Here is a 27901-nt window from a genome sequence, read left to right on the forward strand (position 1 = left end):
GCCGGGCAGAGAAGAGCCAGAGCGGTGAGCTCAGCTAGCGCGGCGGTGGCGGCGGGATCTGCGGAGCTTCTGGACGCGAGCGAGGCCGAGCAGCCAGCCCCGGCCCGAGCCCGAGCCCCCCGAGCCCCCCGAGCGCCCCCGAGCCCCTCGCCTCCAGTGTCCGCCCGTGCGTCCGGCCGCGCCGCGCCCAGCGAGCCCAGCCAGTCCGGCCCGCCCCGACACAGTCCCCGCCGCCGCAGCAGCAGCCATGGGGGTGGAGGGCTGCACCAAGTGCATCAAATACCTGCTCTTCGTCTTCAATTTCGTCTTCTGGGTGAGTGAGGGGCCGCCATCAGGACGGCTGGGGGAGAGCGTGCGCCCTGCCGGGAGGCCGAACGGGCCAGGCCCTTGGCCATGGGGAGGGTCCCTGGCCTGCTCCCGCCGCCGCGGACGTGTGTGTGTGTGTGCGCGTGTGTGTGTGTGCCTGTGTGTGTGTGTGCCTGTGTGTGTGCGTGTGTGTGTGCGCGTGTGTGTGTGCCTGTGTGTGTGTGCGCGCGCGTGTGTGTGCGTGTGTGTGCGCAGGGTGTGCGTGGGCACGTACATGGGGACTGGGGGGGGGGACACAGACAATGGAGCTGCTTCCTCGGGCGGGGGTGGTTTGCCTGGGAAGGGCAGCCCCCCTCCCCCTCCCTAGCTCAGCCTCAGGGAGGGGCGTCCATGAGGAATGGGAGCTGAGGAGGGGGGTTGAGGCTGCGGCCCGAGGTGAAGTTGTCCAACCACCTGTGAGCGTCGGTCAGTCCGTCCGTCTGTCCACCAGTCTATCCAGGCTTCTGTGGCTGTTTTGAGGCGCGGGGGTGGGGGGCAGTCTGGGCGGGGAGGCCCCACATTGGTCAGCGTACGCAGCTGTTGCGGGGAGTCTGAATCCAGCTGCTTTCTCCACAGGGGCTTTGGGGTGTGGACAGTTGGGGGGGACCTTCTCCTCTCCCAGGCTTGGCTCACTGTGGGCAGATACGCTGGGGGCCACTGGAGGAGGCCCTGGTGTGTGCTTGTGAGTGGGCGACAGAGCTTCGGGACCAGGAAGCCGAGGAAGGGACTTCCCATCAGATAGCGGACTCTCAGCTCGCCCTCAGACCCGGCGGGGGGGGGGGGGGGGACGACGACCACGACCTTGAATACTCCCCCTCCCCCGGCCCAGTGGAGCCTACAAGCAGAGTTCCTGCTCCCTCTATTCCCAAGGGAGTTTCCTTGAGAGCCCAGGCCCAGGCCCACCATGTCTCTCCCCCCTCCCCCCCACGGGCTTGGGGAACGAGGCAGGAGGCAGTTGTGGCTCCAGGACTAGGCTGGTGCCGCCTCCCAAGGAGGGGAGTGGGCATGCGCTGGGCACTGGACAAGTCCCATTTGAGGAGGTGGCCCTGAGACCTGGGCCCTGAAAGGAGCCTGTTAGCCTGGGGTGGGGGTGGGGCTGGGCACCTTCACTGAGTGGCTGTTGGTGGGCTCACCCCAGGGCCCAGAGGTGCCTTCTCTTACACTCATGCATACATGGGGACGGGCGGGGTGAGCCATAAGGGAGGAGGGGAAGGGGAGTCTGAGAGACCTGACAGCCCCCACCCCCCAAAATGCCTTCCCTCTAAGGTGGGTCAGGTTGCCGGATGCCCAATGTAGGTGACTGGGGGGCAGGGGTTCCTAAGGGTAAGCAAACAAGTAGGCCTGCCCATCCTGGGCATGCAGGACCCTTCCCTCCTTCGGCCCAGGCCTGCCTGCTGGAATCCTAGCTCCCATGTACTTGTGTGTTGTCTTTGGGTCTTTCCCCAAGGGTGAAGGGCCCAGGGAAGAGCCTGGCCTGGCCTGGGGGGGGGGGGGGAGTTGGAAGAGAGAGAGAGAGAGAGATCTCAAGCATGAGAGTTGAGTATGTGTAAGCATGTGTGTGTGTGAGCGTGTACATACACATACTCAGGGTTGACAACATCCAGGCTGCCAGTGCTGGCTCTCTATCATTCTGGAGTTCCCTAAGGTGTACAGAGTCTAGGATCTGTCTGTTCTCATTTCTTTGGGAGGGAAAGATTACCACCTGTAGTCCTCATATTTTATGAATGAGCAAACTGAGGCACACAGAAATGAAATGACTTGATTAAGGTCATTAAGCTAGTGTCACTGGTGGGATCTGAACCCACGTCTCCCACCTCCACTTAGCCCTCTGTGTGTCCTCCATCTAAGTGGGAGGGCTCTGGCTCTGTCGCTGAACCTGCCTCTCCTCATCTCTGCGAGGGGTGGGAGGGGGGTGTTTTCTGTTGCTGTGGGGGTGAGGAGAACGTGGGCCCCACTCTCTTCCTGGTGCTAGGTTTTGTTTTCTGTTGACCTCTGTTCCCGAGGTGGGGGTGGGTGGTTTTGTTTCGGTTTCCTGTCATTCTCAAGTTCTGTTGCTTAATTTTAGAGTGAGGGGAGAGGAAGGTATGAGAGGCCAGGAACAGAAGGATGTATGAGCAGCCTTTGGGCCAGCCTCTTACCTCCCTGCTGCTCTTCATGTCCTGGGGGGAAGCTGGAATCTCGCCCCGGGAGTCCCTCGGTTTGCTTCCCAGGCAGCCCCCCCAGCCTGCACCAGCCAGACTCCCCTTTTTTGCCCCTTTCAAGTGGCAGCTTGGGGTCGGGGGTCTGAGCTGAGCAGGACGGTCGGCTGGTGCAGGCAGAGGGGTCTGGGCTGGAGATAGAAGTCCCGGGGAGGGAGCCCTCTCTGGCCCAGGGGCCCTGCTGGTGAACCCTAGTGCCCCATAGGAGGGCCAGTGGCAGAGCCCCCGTTTGTCAGACAGGGGCAGGGCTCTGCCTGAGGACCCCCGGGCGGTAAGGAGCAGGGCTGGCGTTGTCTCCAGCCCGTGTCGTCAGGAGAGCTGGAGTCCAGCCCTGATGCTGGAGATAACTGGCTGGTGACCTTGGGGTCAGTGCCAGGGAAGGGAGGCAGGCACAGGTCCTGAGGCGGGATGTGAACTTTGCCACTTGTCCCCTGTGAGCCCAAAGAGGCTCTGCCCCTTTCCGCTCTCAGTTTCCCCATCTGTACGGTGAGTTGAGTTCTCTACCACCTCCATGTCACTTCCCTCTCTTGAGGCTGTTTCTAGCTGCCACATGAAGGTGAAGCCGGGCTTGGCTCCCCGCCTGGGGCTAGCCAGGGAGGGTCCAGCTTGCGGAAGGATTGGCACTGCCTGGGCCCAGGATAATGGCACCGGGCAGCCAAGCTGGGGAGGAAGTAGGGGGGTGGGGACTGAGTGGCTCCTTGAGACCCTTTGCATGTTCTCATCCCCTATCCACTGAGGCGCAGCGGAAGCTGATGGGAAGACCCGCAGGGCTGTAGAAACTCGGGGCTCTCCCCATGAGGTGTTGGGGCTTTCTGGCCTGGGGAGCCCAGGATGGCAGAATAGGCTGGTCCCGGGCACGGTGGGAGCCAGTGGCTCCAACCAGTTATCCCCCTTTTTGCCTGTCTCTGGGCATCTCTGTGGGTTTGATGAGACACTGGAGATGACATGTAGACGTCAGCCTCAGTTTCCCCCTCTTTTAAATAGACACCTTAGAGAACACCAGGTACATTAGATCCTTTTGTGAGGATTGGGGGAGCCAGAGTTGAGAGAGACCTGGGGTTCTGCTCCTCTCTAGCCCCTCATTCTGCAGGGGCAACTGAGGGGGGAAACAGGACCAGAGAGAGAGAGAGAGAGAGTGGGTCCTGCCTGGGCTCACACTGACCACCTTCTGGTCTGTATTAATCGATTAACAGTAACGCATTAAGCTCATATTCTCATGCCTATGGTTAATGGACGCCAAGGGGAGAACCCAGAAAGGGGGATGCCGGCCATGCACGTGTTGGATCTCTCGGAGGCAGGGCAACTGGGCCCGGGTCTGGTAGCTTCTTGGTGGAGCTCTGAGGTTTGGTAGGTAAAGAGGGGATTCGATTGGTGAACCGCAGGAGGAAGGGAGCAGACGGGTGCGCCACAGGAGCAGACTCGTGGTTGGGGAACCCCTGGGCAGCCCAGGTCACCAGAAGCAGGCAGTGGCTCTCTGCTAGGGTTGTGGCAGTTAGGGCAAACCTCAGGAAGGGCAGGTGGCTTCCCAGATAACAAGCACACGTTCAACCTCAACTTTGTTCTCTTCTCCTTTTGTCCTGCTTGTAGTTGTCAGGATTTTGCTTTTAAAAGCCTATCCCCCCAACACCTTCCCTCCACAGAATCATGAGGGGGTGAGGGCGGGGAGAGGTAAATGCCAACAGCATTCCCATCTTATAGAGGGGTTGTGTGTCCTCAGAGGAGAGATCCAGCCAGAACTGGGAGGCAGGCAGCTCAGAGGTTGTCCAGTCCAATTTTTTAGATGCCCAGAGAGGGGTGGTGATCTACCCAGCATCACACAGCGAAGGTCAGAGGTGGGCACTTCCTGACTCATCTCTTTGTGCCCCACCCCATCTCAAGACCTTGTTCAGGGCCTCACTTGGGAACGGTGGGGGGTGGGGGTGGGGGGAGGGGTCATCTTTCCTCTGCCTCTTGGTGAAAGGCCGGTTAGAGTTGGCTGCTGGAAGCCTGGGTTTAGTTTCCGGATGCTGGCCCCTGGCATTAGCTGAGGAGCCCTTTAAGGGCCCCGCATGCCCATCAGAGATCGGCTTCCATTGCCCTGGGAAGGAGCTGTCTGTTGGGTGGCAGTGGGCCAGGCCTGAAGCCAACCGCCTGGTCTCCAGGATGATAGTTAATTAGACCGCATTGTAGGCCTGAGGCTAAGGCCGACCCTTACCAGCCCCTGCATGGGGAAGGATTTCCATGTCTTACTCAGCCAGTGCATGGGGGCTGGTCAGGAGTGGCCATGGGGCTTTCCATGCCCACCCTTGGGTCTGGATGGAGCCCAGTGGAGAGGAGGGGACCCTCGTAGTGTGTGGTCTTGCTAGAGGCCCTGGGTTCTCCCTGGGAGGAGCTGGCAGGGTTAGGAGGATGGGGCAGGGGCAGCCTGCTGCCTGGGAGCGTCAGACATTCCAGATGGAGGTGCCAGGGGTGGTAGGTCCCCTGGTATTGGGCACCTTTGGGCAGAGAGGACAGAGAGCCTTGGTGACGGGGAGACTGTGCGATCCAGAACATGGTGCAAGACAGGCCCTGCATTTTTTAAAAAGCACGTTCTGGTTTTTTCAGTGAACAAAAATGGACTTTTCTCTCCCTACTTCACTAGGGGAGAAACCCCAAAGCCCTTATAACCAGGATGTATAGTCAGAAAACCCAGATTCACTCCCTGGCCATGTCCAAAAACCATGTGTGTGGTGGCTGGCAGCCTGTGTCCCTCCCCGGTTTGTGACAGGAAGTGGGCAGTGGCTTCCTGCCGATGGCCGTGGACTGCCGAGGTGATCCCGCTTCTTGGGTCTTTCCCAGGTGTTTGCTGGGCCTTATATTTGTTCCTATGAGGCCTCTGACTCGTCTCTGAAAATGGAAGGCAGGTCCTTCACCTGGGCCAGGCAACTGGTTTCTGCCATGTTTTTATGACTGTGTTTGAATATAATTGATTTCCTTGGTCATCTATTTTATGCATTTAAAAACCTGATTCTGAGAAGGAGTGTCTAGGCTTGGCCAGACAGCCAAAGGGAGTCCAGGACACAGAAAAAGGGTCCGCTTCTGCCTCTCACAGTTAAGTTCTCCTTCCTAGCCTTGTCCTTAACAGGGCCCTCCAATGGTGGGGGCCTTGCTGGTGGACTCACTTTAATTGCCGCAGCCCAACCTTGGAAACTCTCCCTCTTTCCCAGATGGGGAGATAAGCAGAAACTGCTTAGGACAGGAGCCAGTTGGTGCAGAATAAAAGAGCCCACCCAGCCTGGGCCTCAGAACCCTCGGTTCACACCTCAGCCCTGCTTCTGATGGAGTGACCTTGGGCAAGTGCCTTACCCTTCCCTTAGTTTTCCCATCTGAATGGCGTGGGTGTGAGTTTCTGTGGCCTTGACTGTCCCTTCTCTTTTTGGTGATGCAGCTGGTCCCTGTAGATGAGGTCAGGGCTCCCCATGTCCTAGGGCCAGATCTTCCCATGTCCTGACTTTCATCGAAGGGCAGTTTTTTACCTGACTTCCTGTCATCTGCGCATAGGATGCTTTTCCCTAAGGTACTGATGGGTGTTTACGAGCCAGGGGGCCAGTCAGAGACCTTCGGGCACTCCACTGGAGGCGGCTTCCCAAGTGGCCGTTGACTCATTCTTATTTGGGCTCAGCCTGCAACGTGCCCTGTTTTCATCTAATTGTATTATCACCTTCCTCTGCCTTCCTCCCCTCCCCCATCGCTCTGCCTTCTTCCCAACAAGATAATGAAAGACACCTTGTTTTACATCTGGAGAAACTGAGGCCGGGAGAGGAGGGGACTGAAGAAAGGGAGCCCAGACCGCCAGATGCTTCAGTGAATGGATTTATCTGTGCTGTCAGCAGCGCCCAGGCCTTTTCTTGTTCTCTGTCTGTCTCCTCTGCACATAGTAGGCCCTTAACACCGAAGGACCAGGCTTAGCGAGTGGAGAATCGGCAGCCAAATCCAGGGGCTCCTTGTAGGTATTTGTTCTCGCCTCCCTCACGTGAATGTGCAGGAGCTAAAAATACCCAGCCAGGAGAACAGCCTTTCATGGAGGAGGGCGGAGGGGCCGCCTTGGAAAGCATCTTAAAACATGCCCCACAAAGTGCAGGAGTCAGAGCGGGGCCTCAGAGACCACTCGGCGCAGTCCCCTTGTTTTATAGCGGCCGACCCCGAGAGGATGGAGTGACTTGTCCAGGACACCGTGAGTGAGGGTCTGAGGCAGGATTTGAACCCGGGCAGGGTCGTTCTGTGCTCCCCGAGAGAGCTTTGTGGAGAAGGCAGTGTTTTCAGTGGACCTTGAAGCATGGGACAAGCGCCCCCTTCTGCAGTGTTGCTCAGCCTCCTCACCCCTACCGCTCCGACTGTGGGTGGGGAGAAGGCCGGGACTACCTTGAAGTTGAAGGGCTTGCCCTGGGATGATGGGGTGCCTGACCCTCCTAGCAGGGCCCTGAGCAGAGTCTGGGGGACGGGAAGCCCCACCAGGAGCCCCGAGCTGCTGGGATCCTGGGCCTGGAAGCAATCAGGTCTTTGGCCAGAGAGGCTGGAAAAAGGGAATGGAGGCCTTGGGGCCTGCAGACTCTTCTTCCTAAGGCCCCTTCAAGGCTGTCGCCCTGCTCCAGCACACGCACGCGCACACACACACTGCACACATGCATGCACTCACACACGTGGACTCCCAACAGTGTACACAGTGCTTCCCCTTCTCTTACAAAGTGACCACTCCTGTCCAGGGTCCAGCCTGGCCCTGAGGGCCCTCCCTGATGAAACAGGATGAACCCTGCTTCAATCTGGGGCCTGGAGGTTTGGCCGAGTGCCCGGGCAGAAGGAGGACCCCCTCTCGGGGGTGTAGAGCCCTCCAAGGGTCCTCCCCCAGCCAGGTCTCCCCTTGCAGAGCCTGGCCTGGGTGGTCAGTGACGATGACCTGGTTCAGGGCAGCCATGGGCCCCGCCGGGGCCAGGTGAGAGGCTGCTATCAGGCAGTGGTAGAGGTCCCTGGGGGACATGCTGTCGCCGGCTGGGTGGATGCAGGAAACCAGAGGGGCCCCCAGAGATGGGGGTGCCATATTCTTACGAATTGAGAATGGAGGGGAACATTTTGCCGTTGAAGGAGGGATTGGGGAGGGGCCTGTGTCTGGGCCCAGTGCGGGCCGGCCTATCACATCTGCCTTGCATGCTCTGGTTCTGGGCTCTCTGGATCCCTCTGCCTCAGCCCTTGGTGGGCCGGCCCTAGGCTGGGCTCCCACAACCCCCCCCTCCCCAGCCGGGGTTTCCATGGCAACGACCCAAGGATCGCCACCTTCCTCAGCAGTCACAGCCAGGGCATCCTCGGTGCCTCAGGCCAAAGGGCATCCCCAGGCTCCTTCCTCCCCTCTCTGTTCAGGCCTTTCTACAGGCCCCTCTGTCACCACACAAGGGAGAGGGGGGCTGAGGCCCAGAGAGGGTAAAGAGATGGGCCAGAGTCCCCTGGGGAGGCATCCTGGGGCTGCTGCCCCTCTCTTCCTTGGTGCTCTGTTTTCAGAAGGCAGGAGGGATGGGACCTGCCTGGGAAGGCCTCTGGTGTTTGTGAGAGCCCAGGCAGGGGAGCCGCCCCCGGGGGCCTCTGCCAGTCCTCAGGTGACACAAGGCCTCCAGGTGGGCTGGGTACTGTTTCTCCCAGGTGTCTGTAATTGAAAGGGGAACCCCTGGGCTCCCTAGAAACTCAGCCCAGGAAGAGAGCTGGGCCACTGGCTTCTGGCCAGCATCCTGAGTGAGAAGAGCTCACTCGGCTCTGCTTGCAGACCTCCAGGGAGGGGGAAGCTTATCCCCTCGCCTTGGGCTGGTGTCCAGCCTGTGGCGCCTGCCCGCCACATCCCCTTTGCCTCCTGTGTGCGAGGGCCCCCTCCCGAGGCTTCCTCTCTGCAGGGTGCCATAGCCATGCCCTTCCACCCATCTGTGTGGCGGGATCTTGAGGCCCATCCTGGCCGCCCCGCCCCCTCTGGATGTGCCCCCCAGCAAACAAAGATGCCCAGGATGGGCCTCGGCACTTCATCTTACTGCAGCTTGTGGGCAGCCGTGTTCTACCACTGAGTCACTGGGCCTGCAGCCAACCAAGAAGCATTAATTAAGTACTCAGTGCATACCTAGCGATATCGACTTACGAGCAGGTCAATAGGCCTAAGGGAGATTTGATTCTGGAGGCGGAACAGGCCCCTGAGCCTGCCCTCCTCAGCCTAGCACTCATGCCTTGCTCTTTTTAAGCCCAGGGTCAGGTCTGACTCCTCCTCATACTAAGAACAGCTGGCCAGCCATAGGAGGGAGGGCGTTCTCTCCTATCCCTGGGAGTTTTCTCTGGCCGCTCCCCCCCCCCACACACTCCTCCTCCATCTATCTCTGCCAACCTGCTGCGTGAGACATGAGTCCTCTGGGTCATTCTCCGAATGATTAGGAGTGGGCTTGCTTTACCTTTTATCCATTGGGGAATGGCTTTTGGTCTTGTCAGGGGCTAGTCTAGTCCTCTCTGAGTCTTGTCTACCAGAGTTAGCCGCCCAGTGATAGGGCTCACCTGACCCACCTCAGTGGTCCTCGGGAGGCTGCTTGGCCTGCATGCTGCGAGTCCCGGGTGTGTGTGGGAGGCAGGAGCTGGATTGTGGACCAGGAGGCTCCGCTTCTCATTTTGCCTTTGTGACCCTCCCCCGCTCCTCTTGCTTGGGTTTGTTTGGGGGATAACCCTGAGGTCCTTTCTTGCCATTTCTGCTTTGGGGAGGGGTGGGATACTTCCCTCACTTGTGCTGTTACTGACAGGAGCAGGGATCTTCTGGCACTAGAAGAGGAAGGCCATGGTTTGGAGGGGGGACAAGGTTGGCATCTGTCTAGCAGGGACTCCAGATGCCCTGGTTGCCCATCCTGCCCACAACTGTGCCCTAACCCTCTGAGGGCCTCCCCTTGCTCCCTCTGCCCCTCCCCACCAGCCCAGGAGGGAGGGGCCCCTGGGGAGCGGGCTTGTTGTAGGTTCTCTCGTCAGGTGTTCTGCCTTACTGCATTGCTCATTAAAATCCTGGGCCCCACTGGCATGGAAGACTTCACTTTGTCTTCATTATAGCCCTGGGGAGTTGAGTAGGGTGGGCAGGAAATTCTGAGCATGAAGGGACCACGATCCCCAGCTATCTTTGTAGCTCCAGCGGGCCCCTCACTGCCCACATGCCCAGCCTCCCCCACTTCCCATCCAGGCCCCCTTCTGTGCCAATGAGGACCTGGGGGCGTTGGGGGAGAAGGCAGGGGAGGAGTGGGCGCAGGGGCTTGCAGTCAGGTTGGCTTTCTCTGTTGGGGCTCACTGCCCTCACCTCAGTAACTCACAGAAGCTTCCCTCAAGCAACTGAGCCCACCCAGCCCCCTCCCTGGGTTCTAGAAACTTCAGTAGAAGGAAATCAGCACTTGGCTTTCGTTTCTTCATTTCTTCCGCTGGCTGACTGCCCTGGGACTCCTCCCACCACATCTTTCCCCTGGGGACCCAGACTCTGTTTCCTGGTAGCTACTGCCCCTGCAGTTAGAGTGCATGCTGTCTGAGGGCTGAGCCTGCCAGGCCATCATGTGCCCTCAGGGCTGGGGCCAGTGGGCTTTGTAGTGCTCTGCCCACCCACAGGCCGGGGAAGGCCCCAGGGAGGCCACAAGACGCGTGGCTTGTCTAGGGAGTCACACACTTGGGAGTGGGAACGGACTTGGGTCACAATCACAGACTGGAGATTTGGCAGGACTTCCCGTGCCCTGAGGGGTCTTCCAGCCTCTGTTTGAAGACCTGGAAGGGTGGAGGCCCAGGACCCGCCCTCCCTCCCCCAGGGGCTTGCCCCACTTTCTGGAGGCTGATTCTTGGTTATCCAAGCCTCTGTCAGCCTCCTTGGACCTCCCCACTGCTTCCCCTTCTATCCTGGAGGGTCAAGCAGAATGGTCTCCATCCCTCTTCCACAGGATGGCCTTTCAGACGCTGGACACAAATGCCATGTCCCCTTGTCCCAGGGAACATCTCTGGCTCCTCTCCATCCCCACAGGCCTTTGTACTCCTGCTTGGCCTTTCTGGACACTCTCTGGCTTGTCACTCTCCTTCATAAGCTGACTTCGATTCAGGCTCAGAGTGGTCACCTCCCAATTTCAGGATCTGGGAGGCACCTGCCCTCCCCGGGGCGGTCGCTGCATCGGACCATTGGCAATGTTCTTTGAGTCTCAAGCCGTCTGTGCAGCTGGATTGGTGGAGGCCACTGCCAGGCCTATTTGCCTTCGTCCTCTGTCCACAGCCTTGCCCTCATCTGTTGGCTGAGGGGCCCCCTCAGAAGAGGAGGTGAGACTGGCGCCCGCCCGTGACAAAGCCGGACTGGCTTGGCTTCCTTTGATGACGCTGCTTCCTTTGCCTGCTGTTGGTCACCTGTCTGGAGCCAGCGTTGGTAGAACCCATTCTTTCCTTTTTGGAATGATGGGATGGCATTTGTTCTTCCCTGGCCTGGGGGGGTGGGGAGGGAATGCTTCCATTTTCCTATGTCACCCATGAGGGCCCAGCCGTCTGTGCCTGTCACTCTTTGAGGGCTCAAGGAGGTTGTCTGAGGTCAGCGAGGGGCTGTCAGCTCCCCTTGGGGAGTCAACTCTCTGCTGGTCACTTTTGTCCATTCTTTGGAATGCAGAGAACCTGATGAGGGAGCTCTGCTGGCGGGGGGGCCGGTCCCAGCTTTCCATTCATCCATCCATCCCTTACTCTTCTCCCATCCCCAGGTGGGCTCACCCTGCCCAGACCCCTCTTATGGTCCTGAGCTCTCCTCATTGGCCTCAGCTCTTTGTGAGCTGTATGTAGCACGCTTGGTTCTGTGTGTTGGGGACCACTCCACCCTGGGACAGTCATCCTCTGCTCTTGGCCCTTGCCTCTGTCCTTCATCCCAGTCGTTCAAAAATTGGCTTGGGAGCTCCCTGTGTAGCCACATTAGTCTCTTCACACGGTTCCTGCTTTCCCTTCTCACTGGAAACATCTCATATATGCCTCTAGACTTTCCCCCTCCCTCCACACGGACTGACTGTCCCATAGACAGGGGTCACCAAACAGCCCCCCCCACCCCAGGCCGAATCCCCTGCCTCCGTAGGGCGGGGAGGGGGCAGCAAAGAGCTGTTCTTGCTTCATAAATAAAGATGCGCAAATCATTCTGAGTTCACAGGCTGTGGTTTGCTGGCCCCTGCTGAGGAATAGAGTTTCACTGTGTGTGGGGGCCACCTCTTCTTCCTCTGGATCCTGTAAAACTGGCCCTCTCCCCATCCATCAGCTGCTCTGGGGAAAGGGGTCACTTCCCCTCACAGACTCCCATCGTTTGCCCCCCCCCCCCCCCGACCTCTGTTAGTGAGACACACCCAGTAACACGGGGTCTTTCCTCTACCTTCTGAAGGGTGAAATGATCACTCAGGCAGATAAGAAAGGCGCCGCCTCCCCAGCTCAAGTTCCTTGTCTGGGCAGGATGTCTGTAGGTGCTGGACAGTGGCATCCGTTACCTCTCGAGCCTCCCTGCGGGCCTGCAGGAATGGTGCCCATTCTAAGGGTGAGGAAACTGAGGTTTGGAGAGATCGAACGATTCCCAAGTTGTCACCCCACCTCTCTGGGCTGCCCTGACTTCAGTGGTCACATGGTCTCCTCTCCAGCTGGCTAGTCACGGTGCTGGGGACTGAGGTTCGGGAGCCTGGGGTTCTGGCGCGACTTCTGCTTCTCACAGGCCTGCTGACAATGCCTCTTCTTCTCTGTGTGGCACTGCTTTCCTGTCTGGAAAATGGGATTTGGTCTCTGCCCCGCCCACTTCTCACAGTCCATGTTCTATGTCCTCCCCCCAATCTATTAGTCAGTCAAGAAACATTAAGCACCCTCTGGGGCCATGTTAGGGACTGGGGATACAAGAGACAGGCCCTGCCCTCAAGGAGCTCACGATCTAATAGGGAGACAGCGTGCAAACCAGTATGTGCCCAGAGGCTCTAGACAGGACAGATAATGAATAGAGGGCAGGCTTCTTGGAGGTCTCACACATGTGTACCCCATACAAGTACACACACAGCCACCCCCCACATACATGCAGACACACCCGTGCGCACACCCGCCCCCACATGATGCACGCACATGGACACACACATTCCCCCATGAATACCCCACACGTGTGTACACAGCCACCCCCACATGATGCACACCCATGTACACACACAGCCATTCCCCACATACATGCAGACACACACACTCCCCCATGTATACCCCACCCTGGCCCAGGGGTGGCTGGCCCGGCCTGGGCTCCTGGCTGAGCCTGCTTGTGCTGCTCCTGTGAAGAGGTGCCGTTGGCTCCTCCGGTTTCCCACCTGTTGCCTTTCTCTGGTCAGAACCTGCCTGGAAACAGCCCCTGAGCCTCCTGGGGTGACCTCAGCAGGGCCCTGCCTGTCTCAGAACCTTGGCTTCCCCCTCAGGAAAGTGGGACCTTTGGAGTAAGAAGCAAGGCTGTGACCTTGTGAGGAAAGCCTGTGCTAAGTGAGCCTCAGCACTCCCAGGGAAGATGAGTTGGAGCCCACCACCGCCTCTGCTTTGGAGTGGCCCCTTGGCCCCTTGGTCCCTCCCCGCCTGTCCCCATCAGCTTTCTCCTCTGTAAAAGGAGGGACTGGGCTGACATGTAGCTGAGTGTCAGTAGCAGTGAGCTCCGTGGGGAGAGGAGGCTGGATGGCCACTTGTGGGGGGGGCCAGATAACTGGGTAACCTTGGCAGTCCCTTCCCTGGCCCCTGAGGGGCAGGCTCAGCCCGGCTGTACTCCAAGAGAACCAGAGGCTTAGATTTCCATAGAGAGAACTCGGGGGTGCACCTCGTCTCCAAACAAAACATTCAGCAAAGAAAGCAGGGCCCTTGATGCCAGCAGATGAGTCCCAAAGGGAAGTCGGCCTGCCCAGGAAAGCCTCCTGTTTATTCCTTTCCAGGTACTGCCATTACGGGGCTGTGTCACGGGAGCAAAGCCGGGGTATGGGATGCCCTCTGACCCCCGGCCATGGCATTCAGGGCTTCTGTCTTAGCTGCCTGGGCAGGCAGAGAGAGGATTGGAGACCCAGCTATCCCAGCATCATTAGCTGAAGGAGCCAGGAGACTAGAGGGGGGGGTCTTTGAATATTCAAAGGAGGCCATTTCTCAGACAGAAACTGGAAAGGAAGGAGAGGAGGGGGGAGGGAGGGGAGAGAGAGAGAGAGAAATTCCATTGAAAGTAACACCAAAGGCAGTGACTGATACTTTGTTCCCTCACCTTTTCCAGAGTCTGGGCAGCAAGCGAGGCCCAGTTCTGCGGTTCCCAAGCAGGGGGTGGCCTGTTGGGAAGGATTGGGCCTCCAGGACCGCAGGATCATACATAGAACCCAGAGTAAGGAGACGCTGGGGAGGCCTCTACACAGAGCATAGGCACAAGATGGGAAAGGCTGACTTAAAGGAGTGAGCAGGATCATTGGGCATGCTTAGACTGTGCCAATCGAATGACCAAACTGACACCTCATAGAATAGGATAAAATAAAATTAATATGGAAGGAGGAAAATGTTCTTTACAAAACCCAGGCAATGATTAAGCACTGATTAAGCACCTGCTGTATGCCAGGCCTAAACCCTGGGAATACAGAGAAAGGCAAAAGATAGCGCTGCCCAGGCTCCGCACACAGTAGGTGCTCGATCTCTCCTCTGGTGCTCCCCTTGCTTGGCATGCCCTTTGAGGCCTGGCTCTGGCGTCACTGTGCTGGGGAGTGAGAGCTCCTGAGGGAGCCCAGGGCCTCCAGCAGCCCCTCCGGGACATTCTGTTCTTGGTGATGGTAGTCATGGCAATGAATAGCTTCTCACCTGTGCCCTAGAGGGAGAAGAGGATTGAGGCGGCCTCCAGAAGGGATGGGAGAAGCCAGGGAGGCTGGGGTTCTAGTCCCACACCTGCTTCTGCTGGGCCTCAGTTTCCCCTTCTCCAAGATCTGATGCCCCTCATTCTTTGACCTAAGGGCCTTCCCGGCGACCTGCCCAATTCTTTGTTCCAAGGCCCTGCTGGCTCTGAGCTTCCACACTTTATGATCTAATGCTCTTTGCTCTGAGTGTCTGTTCCATTTGGGTCCAGTGACCAGGGCCTGAGGCCTGAGACAAGTCCCTGCTCTGAGCCCTGACCCGAGGAGGAACACAGGCTGCATGGTGACCTCCAGGGGAAACCGAGTCTTCCTATTCAGCAGCCCAGAAACCCTGTGGTTACATCCTTGGCACAGGGCACAGCCAGGCTCCCTCCATTGGCTGGCCTCCAAAGCCAATGTCTATACCACAGGCCGGGCCTATGTGGATAAGGAAACCACAGCTGGCCTGGAAGTGGGAGTGGCTGCCAGATTCCTGGAGCTGGGTCTGCTTGGGGCTTGTCCCTGGGCCATTTCCCACGGGCTTGGGTGTGGGGGGGGGCATCCTTCGCTTGGGGCTTGGGGGGCAGCAGGTCTATGACCTAAGCTGAAGTTATGAGACCCCAGGCACACCACACCAGAGGAACTTACCCCCGAGTCTCTGAATCAGCTGCAGCACCAGCATCTTCTGGAGCTAAGCTGATGATTGGGTGAGCAGGCTGAGCAGCTGCTGGGGGGGGGGGGAAGAGAACAGGCCAGGTGAGAGAAAAACCTGCCCCCCCCAAACCAAAACACCTGGGACTCTCTGTAGCTTGGAAGTAGGGCCCCACTGTAAGAGGGAGTTAAAACTCAAGTAAAAGACGGCAAGATGAGCAAGCAAAGAAAGTTGAAAACTATCAAAAGTTTCTTTAGCGACAAGATGCTGTCTTAACTCTTATTTTGGTCATGGTTTTCAGGTAGTTCAATGGTTTTCAAATTATCTCTCCTGGATTTATTTTACAGGTCAGCTGTTTTTCCAAAGAGATATTTCATATTGCCCTCTTTTAAAAAAAAAGAAAATTCATTTGGATTTGCTTTTCTGTGTCTTGATTTCTCATAAAGTCACTAGCTTCCATTTGTTCAATTCTAATTCTTAGGCAATCATTTTCTTCTGAGGTCTTTTTTATCTCCTTTTTCATTTGGTTTTTCAAGCTGTTAACTTTTTTTTTCTCATGACTCTCCTGCATTGCTCTCATTTCTCTTTCCATTCTTCCCTCCACCTCTCTAAATCTTTCTTCTCTCTCTCCTACTTTCTCTTCAAAGTCCCTTTTGAGCACTTCCATGGCTTGAGACCAATTCATATTTTTCTTGGAAGCTTGGGATTACTCACACGCTCTCTTCCCCTCACCCCAGCTGGCAGGAGGCGTGATCCTCGGGGTGGCTCTTTGGCTCCGCCATGACTCGCAGACCACCAGCATCCTCTACCTGAATCTTGATGACAAACCAGCTCCCAGCACCTTCTACGTGGGTGAGTGGGGCCCAGGCTGGAGCATGGGGGGAGGGCTAGGGAGCCCCCTTTGGCCTCTCTCCATGCCGGGGCCAGTCAAGAGACCCGAAGTCCAGACCTCCACTTGTCAGACTCACTGTCAGTACCTCAGTTTCCCCATCTGTATGGTTAGGCATTTGGACTTGATAAGATAGCTTGTGGGGTCCTCACAGCCCCCCAAGCTCTGCCCTCAGGGAGTCAGGAGGAGCAGGCTTGGATCCCCCCCATTATCCCCCCAGGTGCTGGGAGGATGCCTCCTGCCCCCATCACTCCCAGGGTAGTTGTCTTTCTCCCTATGGCTCTTTCCCTTGGCTCCTCTGGGGTGGGACGGTGGTCCTGGTCCCGGAGCCAAGAGTCGCCAGCCTCTTGCCCCAGCCCCATTTCTAAGGCTTGCAGGGGAGCATCTTGGCGAGGAGGGGCACCCATCCCACCCTGGCAGGGCAGTGCCCAAGCAGGGACATGTGTATGTCAGGCTCTGGAGCTGGGGGTGGGGGCAGGGAACCCTGGGAGGGGCCAGGGCTCAATCCCACCCAACAGCCCCCGGGGTTAATCCGTCACCATCCCTTTCCCGATGCCTTATTTGGCAGCTGCTGGGGGGCGGGGGAGCCCCTCTGGCCTGTGGCCAGGTCTGGAAGGGAGGCAGTGGGGGAAGTTTCTCCACTCACCTCTACCTTTTGCTGGAGGTCCCTGGAATGAAGGAGGCCAGGGACCTGAGTTCAAATCCTATTAATGCTTGCTAGCCGTGTGGCCTCAGGCAAGTCTGTCCTGCACCCCATTGTCCTCCCCTGTCAGTCATATTAGGATCTCCGAGCCCTCTGGATGCCTGTGCCATCAGAGCTGAGGCCCGAGGCCACAGCTGAGTCCAGGCTACCGGTGCTTTTCCCTTGGGCCCCTGGCCCTGGGTCCCTCAGCTCTCAGCTCTCCGTTTTCTCCTTATATAGCCTTGGGAAGGGGAAGGCAGCTGCTGCCTGGCTGCCCTGAGCAGAGGCCCTGGGTTCTGGGAGGGGCTGGCGCCAGCCCCAGCCTCCAACCCAGCCCAGCCCCCCGCAGAGGCAGCCCTGGGCCCCAGGGAGCAGAGCGAGGTCCTGAGTGGAAAGGGGTACCTGCAGAGGGGCCAAGGCCCAGGGGAGGCCCTGCTCCCCACTTCCTCTCAGACGGCATTGGGCCCCCTCACTCCCCTCCCCCCCCCCCATTTATCTCAGGGAGGAGGGATTCCTTCCTTCCCGGCACTGAAAGGCTCCCATGGCCTGAGTCAGGGGACGTCCCAGAGTGACCCCTGAGGAAGTCAAAGGCCAGACTGAGGCTGCCACAGTGGGGATGGAGGCCACATCTTGCTCGGGCAGTCAGCAGACATTTATGAAGCACCTACTCTGTGCATGGCATAGACAGGGCCCTTTGAGAGCTCAGGGTCTGGACACGCCTGCCTAGACCTGTGATGTCCCTGAGCCTGGCACACTGGGGCAGAGGGGTGGGGGAGGGGAGATGCCCGTGAGCCTGGCATGCTGGGGCAGAGGGGTGGGGGAGGGGAGATGCCCCTGAGCCTGGCACGCTGGGGCAGAGGGGTGGGGGAGGGGAGATGCCCCTGAGCCTGGCACGCTGGGGCAGAGGGGTGGGAGAGGGGAGATGCCCCTGAGCCTGGCACATTGGGGCAGAGGGGTGGGGGAGGGGAGATGCCCTGCCCCTCCTGTGCCGGAGCAGGGGATGTGGAGGGAGCTCTTGGTTTCATGGGGTCCTCAGGAGTCCCGGGGTGGCCCTCTGAGCAGAAGCCAGGGCTGGGGCTGGGGCTGGTTGGGGGAAGTCCCATGGAGGCTCCCAAGGGTGAGGCTCTTCCCTTGGCAGCAGGTGACAGCTGCTGTGGGCCAGCCCTGTGTCCCGGCCACCTCTGGGATGAGGCTTTTCCTCACCTGTGCTTCTCTGTGGTTTTGGCTGTGCCAAGGCCTCTTCCCCAATAACCCTGGTGTGGTTAAGGGTGCTGTGGAGTCTGTAGAAGCCCCAGGCAGGGAGCCCTGGCAGGGTGGGGGCTGCCGCCCCAGTGGGAAGAACCACCAGCACCTTTTTCCGCGCTTAGGACGTCCTTCCATCAGCCACCCGTGGGCAGTGGGACGAGAGCCGTGCTTCGGCCCCTCGATGTGGGAGGGGACCTTGGAGGTGGCTTGCCGGGTCCCCAGCTCCTGTTGGCACCTGGCGGGGACAGATGGCTCCCCACACCCGAGGAGCCACAGTGCCCAAGGGCCTGTACCTCTCCCCAAGCCTTGCTGTGACCGGGGGACCCCTCCAACAGGCCTGTGCTGGGGCTCTGGGCCTCAATGGGACTCCCCGCTCCCTGCAGCCCCGAGCAGGCCGGCCCTTTGGTGTGTCTGTCCAGAGGGGCCCTCTGAGGGCCAGGAAGGAGGTACTTACTGAGTACGTCCCGGGTGGGCTGGGGGTGCTGCAGCCGGGCCTTCAGTGTGTCCTCCTGCTTGGGGCTGAGCCAAGCCCACAGGACAGTGAGGCTGGCCAGCTGGGGGCACACTCCTCTCACAGCTGGGAATGGAGGCCTCGGTGCCAAAGGCCCGCCTCTGAGAGAGGACAATGGGCTTATTGTGCGGCCTGGAGAGCCTATGGGTGGCCAGGACTTCAGCCTGGTCCCCTAGGGAATGCCATGGTGATGGCTCCTGGTTCTGGGAGAAGGGGGGGACAGAATGCCCCCCCCATCCCTGGGATGCTCCCTCAAGACTTAGAGGGCCCTTAGAGACCAAGTCCAACCTCCTTTTACAGATGAGGAAACAGACAGAGGTCAAGTGACTTGCTTAGGGTCATGCAGTGAGTTTTGAGGAAGGATTAAAACTCGGGCCTTCTGGCTCCAAACCTCGTCTCCACCATCTCCCTCTGTCTGTCTCTACACTCTCCAGCTTTCAAGAAGAACCACTGACCTCTGAGTGTGCCCCCCCTTGGTGTCCCCTCTCCCTCTGACTTTTCCCGCTCTATCCCTACACTCTTTAAAAAAACTAGCGCAGGGGGCAGCTAGGTGGCGCAGTGGATAGAGCACCGGCCCTGGAGTCAGGAGGACCTGAGTTCAAATCCGGCCTCAGACACTTAACACTTACTAGCTGTGTGACCCTGGGCAAGTCACTTAACCCCAATTGCCTCACTAAAAAAAAAAAAAACTAGCCCAGATGCTGCCTCTTCCAGGACTCTCCCCCCACCTCCATTTCAGCCCTCAGCAGCTGTCCTTTGCTCCCACCCAGCCTCAGTTTTCCCATCTGGTCCTCTCCCTTCCCCATGATCCTTCTAGCCCTTTGAAGGCTGAGATTTCTTGGTGTGTGTGGGGGGTGATTATCCTGCTAGGTTTTTTCTCTGGCCCTGAAGCTTCCAGAGACAGTGCCCCCTCGGGGCTCTCGAGTTGGGCCCCAGAGAAGTGGGGGTGGGGGGCTGGATGGAGTTGACCACTTCTGAGCGGCTGGCGGGCCGCTCCCCCTATGAACAAAGGGCAGAGACTCAAAGATCTAGGGCTGGAAGCCAGTCCCGGACCCTTCCTGGGGTGCTGGGGGGAGGGGTTCATCCTTCATGCCCCTCCCAGCATTGGGGCCTGAGGCTATTGGGGTTCATCTTGCTTCTGGTGAATGACCAGAAGGCACCCCAGGGGGCAAGAACTACCCTGTTCGGGGAGGGCTTGTGTGGAGGGGTACGGGGGTGCTCTGGGCATCTGGAAGAGTTCAGTGCTGTGGGTTGGGGGCGTTGTCATGGCGACCCAGGGACTCAGCAGCCAGTTCAGCTCCAAAGACAGGGAGATGTGGGGGCGGCGGGGCCGCCTCGGTGGCTGCACGGTCCCCTGCCCCTCCTTCTCACCCTGTCACCAATGCCTGGTGCAGCTGCAGGGGCTCTGAGAGCACGGGGGAAGGGGCAGGTTCTGGCGCCCAAGCGAGGCGGCCTCAGGCCAGGGCCTGGGAGTCAGGCGCCTGTTGTGGGCCTTGTTCAAGCCTCTCAACCCCAGGAAGTGGGTGCTACCATGATCCCCATTTTACAGATGAGGAAACTGAGTCAGACGAGTGAAGTGACTTGCTCAGGGTCATACAGTCAGGAGGTATCTGAGGCAAGATTGGAACTCAGATCTTTCTTAGTCCCTGTTCCACCCACTGCCCCTCCTAGTCCTGTCCTGCTTGGCCTCTGGAGAGCCCTAGGTCCAAGTCTTAACTGTGACCATGCCCAGACGCTCCCCCAGTCAAGCCCCCGGGGGAGGCCTAAGCCTCTTCTTTCTTTGTCTGCCTCGGTGGGGCCTCTTGGCATGCCTTCCTGGGAGCCCCAGCAGGTCTGGCTTCCCTGGGCTGTGCTCCTCCCAGTGCACACCTATCCCCTCTCTGGTCCTGCTCTCTACCACTGGGCTTCAGCCTCGTCCCCACCCATGGGGTGGATGGGGGTGGGGGACGCTGGGAGGTGCTGTGTGAGCTGCCTCAGGAGGTGGGGGGGGGGGCTTCTGCCTCCCCCCCCGCAGAGCAAGGGGAGGTGGGATCACACAATCAGCTCCTGCCCACAGAGGACTCTGCTGGAGGGGCAGGGAGCTCACTACCTAGCTCTGAGGATCAGGAAGTATGGCCTCTTTGCAACTTCCAGCCATTGTCCCTGGCCTGGACATATGGTGGCCTGTCTGTTGTCATCCTCTCTGCCCACTCCCCCCCCCCCCCCCCCAGCAGCCCAAGATCCCAGCGTCTTCTGTGGCTGATCCCTGGCTCTGCCAGAAAGAGGCATTAGGGTCAGAGTCCTCAGGTCAGGGAGGGCAGGACCTCCTGGGGATGGATGTGGGCCAGGGTGGAGAGGCTGAAGATGACGGTGTCGAGGAGGGCAGAAGCCCATCCTTCACCTGTGCTGAGGCAGGTTCTCACTCCCACTCCCACCTTCGGTGGCTCCCTGCTGTCTGGCTGATTAGGGGTTTACCAAACCCTGTGCTAGGCCTACAGAGATAAGGAGACAGCGGCTACACACATGGGAGGGGGCAGCCGGGGCATGGAGGGGACACAAGGAGGCAGGGCGTCCCGTGGCAGAGGGCCCAGGCTGTCTGGGCACCCAGCTCTGGAGGGATTTCCGGTGGGGCTCACTGGGTCTGGGGTGTCTGCTTCCCTCCCAGGCATCTACATCCTGATCGCCGTAGGTGCCGTGATGATGTTCGTGGGCTTCCTCGGCTGCTACGGAGCCATCCAGGAGTCCCAGTGCCTGCTGGGGACGGTAAGGGGCCAGCCCCCCTGCAAGGATCCCCCCCCCCCCACCGAGCCCGCCCCCGGCTATTCAGGCTACCCAGAATCCTCCCCTCGACTGCTGGAGGGAGCTCTGTGGGCCACTGTGGGAGATGCTGATTGGCTGCAGAGCCAGGGCTGGGAGGGGCCTGTCCTAGGGCGAGGCCCCAGATGGATATGGATGGTTTGGGGGGATTCCACCCTGTCTGGCCAGGCCTTGAGGGAAAAGGAGCAAGGTATGCAGGCCCCAGGGGAGGCGGGGAGGGCCGAGGAGGGGCTCCCTCCACAACAGGCAGGGGCGCCCAGGGACCCCATCACCCTCCATGCTGGTTGAAAGGTCATCCCATCCTAGAATCACAGGTTCAGGCTGGAGGGGGCCTTGACTCCGAGGTTTTTGGGGGACGACTGATGGGAGGTGGGGGCAGGAAGCAGTGAGCCAGCCATCTGACCACAGGGAGAAGGGGCTCAGGGATTTGAATTTCCAGGTTAGGCTTGGCTTGGGACCTGTGGGGGTTGGGGAAGGAGAGGTGGGGTCAGCCAGTCCTCAAGGCCAAGACCAAGCAGGGCAAAGGGAAGGGAACAGCCATTCCCCAGGACCCACAGTGTGCCAGGCACTTTACAGACATCCCATTGCATCCTCACAACAACCCAGGGAGGGAGGTGCTTTACACATGAAGAAGCTGAGGCAGGATCACATAGCAGAGTTGAGCTCGGGACTTCCTGACCCCAGGCCCAGCTTATCCCCTGTAAGCCTGCGGAGCTGGGCTTGTTGGGAGGCCCTGCAGCTTGCTCCCTGCTGCGGACCTGACCTCTGGGGGATCTCGACTTCAGTTTCCTTGTCTGTTGGTGTCGTGGTCCAAGTCGATTGGCTCCATGATTGCTGGCTGGGATCAAGTCACCACAGGCGGTCTCTTAGGGCCTCCCACCAAAGGCCTTCCTACCCCCGATGGCTTCTGTGTTCCCCAGGCCGTCTCATGGCTGGAGGCCCAGCCCCCAGACTTTCCATGTCCTGAAGCCCGCCCCAAGCCAGGGGTGACATTGTGCCACCGTGGTCTGTGAGGGTCCCAGGCCCGCCCGCCCTCAGTGCCTGTGACATGACCATGGGCTAGTGACGTTTCTCAAAGGATTCTCGAATCCCTCCCCTTTTGTGGAAGGGGAGCTGGCCTGGTACCCTTGGGGCCAGTTTAGGCTGGATGGCAGACAGGTGGGCTCCCCCCCCCCCGAAGTCTCTGAGCAAATGCTGGCTGCCCCCTCGTGGGCCTCATGCTGGGGACACCAACGTCCTCATGCCAGCCCCACACCCCCTAAGGTGACAGAAGTAGTGCTGACCCTATAGGTCAGCCAGTGCAGCCCCATCCTTTCCTTTGGAGCACGGGGAGGGGACACCAGTGTCCAGCCCCAGTCCCCGCCATGTCCTCCCACCTGATGCCCGGGGGCCTCTGCCCTTGCCCACAGCAGGTCACCGATGATGTCTCACTTTTGCTTTTGACAGTTCTTCACCTGCCTGGTGATCCTGTTTGCCTGTGAGGTGGCTGCTGGCATCTGGGGCTTTGTCAACCGGGACCAGGTAAGCTGGGGAGACGCAGCCCTCCTCCTGCCTTCCCAGGGTGCCCTGGGCCAGTGAGGCCCCTTGCAGCTCAGAGGCCTGGAGAGCCGGCTCTGGCCGCTCACGCCCTTCCGTCCTGGGAAATGGGGCCGAGAACCGCGTGAGGAGATGGAGGCCAGCCTGGGCAGCCCCATTAGGATGATAAAGGCCAGCGAGAGTGTGCATGTCCTCAGTGCTCCTCAGGGTGGTCAGCCTCTATCTGGCCTGCACCAGGTGGGACACAGGCTTGCAAATGGGGCACTTGTTCTTTTCTCCTCCCCACCCCCAGCCAGGGGAGGTTCAAAATGTCGGCTGAAATCTAGCTACTGTGGCAAACCTGCTTGAGCAGAGTGGAAGCTTGGGCCGGCCGGGTGCTGGGACCTGCTGCTGGGCCAGGGCTTAGCCACAGAGCCTAAGTCCTCCCAAGGAGTCCTGGGTGGGTGCTGGCATGGCATGGCAAGGCAGGGCAGGGCTGGGCTGCTCTGGGGAACTGGGAGCTGAGGAAGGAAGGGAATGACTGTATGGGCCACCGGAGGCCCTGAAATGGGAGGCCGGGTCCCCTTGGGAATCCTTACCCAGCCCTTCTCCCAAACGCTGTACCTGCTGCTGTGGCCCCACTCCTTGTGCCGCCAGAGCCTGCAGGTTTGGTAGCTGTGTGACCTTGGGCAAATCCCTTCCCCTCTCTGGGCCACATTTCCCCTTTGGCACTGCAGGATCACTTGAGTAGTCAGGCTGGCCTCTCAATCACCCCAACCCCTGAGGTGGGGCTCCCCAGCCTCCCCCAGAAGCCCACTTTGACCCATCCTTCTCGCCCCACAACCAGCTCTCCTGCCCAGGGCTTCCCCCACTGCCCTGGGATGTGCAGAGGGGAGGCCCCGGCAGGGTGAGCAGCCCTGTGGCAAGGACAAGAGAGCACAGGCCAGAGCTGGCCAGGTGGGGAAGAGCTCACCATTGTAAGAGGCCAAGTCAATACCATTGGTTGGAAAGGGTGGCTGGGGGCACAGAGAACTCAGCCCAGCCTTGGTGGCCCACTGCCCCCGGGGGAGGACAGAGATGAGCAGGGGACCCACACGGCTAACCTCCGCCATGCCAGGCCCACTGAGTGCAGACCCAGGGCCTCATGAGGGACCAAAAATAGGCTCGATTTCAAAACAATGCAGAATCGGTGATCTGAGTGTTAGGGCTCTGTGGCTGTCCCAGGCCCAGGGGGAGGAGTGCCGGCAGCCACCACAGCCGCGATGCCACCCTCTCCTCTCCTCAGATCGCCAAGGACGTGAAGCAGTTCTATGACCAGGCTCTGCAGAAGTCCGTCCTGGAAGACAACGCCAGCAATGCCAAGACTGTGGTGAAGTCTTTCCATGAGACGGTGAGAGGCGGGGTGTGGGGGAGAGAGGGCAGGGAGGGGCCGCCCAGGCTCTGCCCACCCTGGCCCCGGGCTCCCTGTGCAGGAGTGAGGGGCAGGGCTCTGCGGGGCAGGGCTCTGCGGGTGGCTCTCCTGCGGCAGAAGCGCTGGCTGCCGAGGGCTGGGGCCATCGCAAGCCTTCTCTCCACAGCTGGGCTGCTGTGGCTCCAATGTGTTAACCACCTTCATTACGGCCGCCTCCAGAAGTGAGCTGTGCCCTAGCGGAAGCAACATCCTTATCACCCCCTTTAAGGTGAGGTCCATGGGCAGGCGGGTGCTGGCTAGCCGGGCAGGAGCCGGGCCTGAGCTGGGAGTCACTGCTGGGCAGGGTCAGTGTGTAGATTTGCGACCCCGCTGCCAGCCCAGCCACCTCCACCTGCCTCTCCGGCTCCTCTCCCTTCCTCGTGTGTGTGTGTGTGTGTGTGTGTGTGTGTGTGTGTGTGTGTGTGTGTGTGTGTGTGTGTGTGTGTGTGTGTGCCTGTGCATCTCCTCCCCATCCAGGGCTCTCCCTGCTCTCTACGGGGCTCTGTCTTTCCCCCTTGTCTACAGCGCCCAGCCCTTTCTCAGGTGGGCGGACAGTCGTCCCCTCTGGTCACGGGCCCCTCTTGCTCTCCCCCGCAGGCCGACTGTCACCAGAAGATCGATGATCTCTTCTCGGGGAAGCTCTATCTGATCGGCATTGCTGCCATTGTGGTGGCCGTCATCATGGTGAGTCTTGGAGGGAGCCACAAGGGAGCAGGCCCACCTGGGAGGGCATGCGGGCCCAGCTCCAGGGGCAGGGCAGTGCCGCAGATGAGCTGGGGTTTTGGCAGCCTTGACTGTGTCTGTCCCCCACACCACCCCCTGGGGACCATACCTCCTGTCCCCCAAAGGTCACAGATAGGGACAGATGACACCAAGCTGGGCAGCCCAAAACACTGGGAAGAATCACCGAGATGAAGTCCAATAGGGACAAATGGGAAGTCTGGCACTTAGGACCCAACAAGCAACTCCACAGTTAGGCTGCAGTTATTCTGAGATGTGGGGGTCTAAGTGGGCCACAAGCTCCACAGGCATCAGTAGTACCCTGTGGTGGCCAAAGTAGCTCATTGGGTCTGGGGCTGCATTAAGAGTAGGCCTGGGGTTAGCTAGGTGGCGCAGTGGATAGAGCACCGGCCCTGGAGTCAGGAGTACCTTAGTTTAAATTCAGCCTCAGACACTAACACTTACTAGCTGTGTGACCCTGGGCAAGTCACTTAACCACAATTGCCTCACTAAAAAAAAAAAAGTAGGTCCGGGGAGGGAGGTGATTGTCCCTCTGTGCTTGGCCCCAGTCAGACCTCACCCAGAGGACAGTGGTCATTTCTGAGGGCCACACTGAGGAAGGACAGTGCTATGGTATAGCAGGTCCAGAAGAGGGGGTGACCAGAATGCATCTAGGACTAGGGCACAGGAGATGGGGAGTGCGTGGCCCCCTCTTCAGTGTCCCCCCCTTCCCCTTGCAGATTTTTGAGATGATTCTCAGCATGGTCCTGTGCTGCGGCATTCGGAATAGCTCCGTGTACTGAGGCCGTGGCCTGAGGTGTGGGCAGGCAGGAGAGGAGGGGGAGCCCCCAGACGTGCCAGGAGCTGGCTGAAGAGAAATCCAGAGAATTATGTATAGAAATGTTTCTGATATTACCGCACAGTACTTATTAGCATTTTTACTTTGGAGGGTTGGGGGTGGTATTTTTGAAATAAAGGGGCTGCCGGAAGCCTTTCTGGCCTCTGGCTACATGGGGGTCTTATGGAGCCAGGACCCAGGAGGGCTCTCCAGGCTGGCGGAGGCGTCTGGAGGGAGGCCCCAGCTCAGGGTCTCCACTTCCTTGGCATGGCAGGAGGGGGAAGGAGAGAGCCCCAGGCTGCATGCAGGACCCTGGCCCCAAGCACCCAGCAGCCGCCGCCTTTTGTTTTAACCAATCTGCATTATTTTTTCCCATATCTACTTTCTTGAGCAACATTCCTGCCGTTCCCACACTTTCTGGCCTTGTGTGTCTGACTCTGGCCCCTTAGACTGTAACTAGGCTGTCCAAGACAGGCCCAAACCAGCTCATTTCAATAAAAGGAAAGAAAAGTAGGAGTGGCGTGAACACTTCCCTGGGAGCTCTGCTTGGCAGGCGGCCCCCTGGGGCTGGGCGGGTGTGGGAGAGAGGCCTGGGCTGCCTGTGGGGGCCCCGCCCAGGGAGGGAGGCAGCCCCAGCCTCAGGAAGGAGTGATACCTCCCTGCCCCCAGAAATGGGGCTGCAGTGAGGGTCCTCCCTCCCTCCCTAGCAGTTTGCACTGCCAATGGCCAAGGTGGCCTACGGCCCCAGAAGCCCACTTTGACCCATCCTTCTCGCCCCACAACCAGCTCTCCTGCCCAGGGCTTCCCCCACTGCCCTGGGATGTGCAGAGGGGAGGCCCCGGCAGGGTGAGCAGCCCTGGAAAGCCTTAACGGAACACTGCCCAGAACATCCTCCTTTTGGGGGGAGGGGGCAGAGCCCCCCAGGCCTGCCTCCTGGCAGGTGCTCCCTGCGTCTCCTGTCCTGCACTAAGCATGCATGTCTACCATATGTGTGTTTATATAGATGTTGTGTGTACTCAGCGTGTTCTGGGCCCTGTCTTTCCCAGCCTTGATATAGGGGGTCTGTGGGCAGCGGCTGGGCCTCCAGGTTCCGTGTTTATGTTCTGTGGGGAGCTGTGGAAGGGGGCAGGGCTGGGCCAAGAGGGGTCAAACGGGACAGGGTAGAGGAGAGGCCTTGGATCTCTGCATTTCAGCCTTCTCTCTCCTTGTCTCCTCCTGAGTATTTGCCCAGCTCCCGAGGCCAGGCTCCTGGATGGCCTAGCAGAGACCTGGCCTGGGCCCCAGTGGGCAGATAGCAGTCCTGATGCCTTCCTCGGTCCTGGGCTCCTCCAGGCAGGACAAGAACCCGCCCCCCCCCCAGCCAGAGCCCTCAGGCCTCTTGCAAGAGGGCACAGGAGCCTGGTGCCCAGGCAGGGAGGCAGGAGAAGGGTCCTCTGGCCCTCAGAAAGCTTGGCCCTCTAGCTCCCCCGAGTCCCAAGGTTGGCTCTGTCCAGACTCCAGCTCTGTGTGTGTGCTTCACACTGGCCTTCAGTGATGACTGCCCCATAGCTGTCCTCCCTTGACTTGCTGGGCTCAGACTGTCCCCGGGTGGCCCTGTCAGACTAGGTCTGTAGGGTAAGGGCCAGGGTGTCCCAGCCCACTCAGCCTGCCCAGCCCAGGTAGGGGAAGAGCCCCCTGGCCCCTCCAGGCAGGAGGGAGTGACAGGAACAGTTTGTTCCCTGTTCCCATCACTGTTGCCTCTGCCCCTGGGAGGTGGGGAGGGGGTGTCTGTGATGGACAGAGAATGGGGGGGGCGGAGAGGATGGGGAACCTTGATAACCCTTGAGCCCAACCACCTCCAAGCTTTGCCCCGGGCCTCTGGGCCCTGCCCCATCTGGGGGAGGGGGACAGCATGGCTTGAGAGTCCCCGCCCCCTTTGCTCCTCTTCTTGCTGTCTGCCTGTTTACCCCACATGTATTCAATAAAGCAAGTGCTCTCCTTGGTGAATGTGCTGCTCTTTCTTGGGGGTGTGGGGGGGGGGGAGGTGGAGTTCAGTCCTTCCAACCAGAAGATTGAGATGCTGGCCCTCACTGAACACCTGTTAAGGTGGGCCCTAGAAAGGACCTGGGCAGCCAGGTGGCAAAGTGGATAGAGACGGAAGACCCATCTTCCACACTCAAGACACTGCCTAGCTGTGTGACTCTGGGTAAGTCACTGAACCCTGTT

General features: G+C 59.4%; 1 protein-coding gene across 3 annotated transcripts; it reads left to right on the plus strand.

The window, feature by feature from the left end:
• CD81 (CD81 molecule) lies at positions 1-27682 on the plus strand. Of its 3 annotated transcripts, none has more exons than XM_043971853.1 (8): positions 1-313; positions 15788-15902; positions 21022-21119; positions 22620-22694; positions 23974-24078; positions 24266-24367; positions 24736-24822; positions 25599-27682. In XM_043971853.1, exons 1-8 carry the CDS (start codon positions 248-250, stop codon positions 25659-25661), a joined length of 711 nt encoding a protein of 236 aa, XP_043827788.1. In that variant the 5' UTR covers positions 1-247; the 3' UTR covers positions 25662-27682. The 3 variants fall into 3 exon arrangements, with proteins under 3 accessions (XP_043827788.1, XP_043827790.1, XP_043827789.1); XM_043971854.1 differs by lacking the exon at positions 1-313 and adding an exon at positions 753-771; XM_043971855.1 differs by lacking the exon at positions 15788-15902.
• Positions 27683-27901: the final 219 nt, after the last annotated feature.

This window comes from Dromiciops gliroides, chromosome 6 (assembly GCF_019393635.1).
Source record: "Dromiciops gliroides isolate mDroGli1 chromosome 6, mDroGli1.pri, whole genome shotgun sequence".
NCBI classification, from domain to species: Eukaryota; Metazoa; Chordata; class Mammalia; order Microbiotheria; family Microbiotheriidae; genus Dromiciops; species Dromiciops gliroides.

Coding starts and splice junctions, on each gene's coding strand:
- CD81 (XM_043971853.1), top strand. CDS start 248: ATGGGGGTGGAGGGCTGCACCAAGTGCATCAAATACCTGCTCTTCGTC. Junction 21,120..22,619: donor CCCAGTGCCTGCTGGGGACG/GTAAGGGGCCAG, acceptor TGCTTTTGACAG/TTCTTCACCTGCCTGGTGAT. Junction 22,695..23,973: donor GCTTTGTCAACCGGGACCAG/GTAAGCTGGGGA, acceptor TCCTCTCCTCAG/ATCGCCAAGGACGTGAAGCA.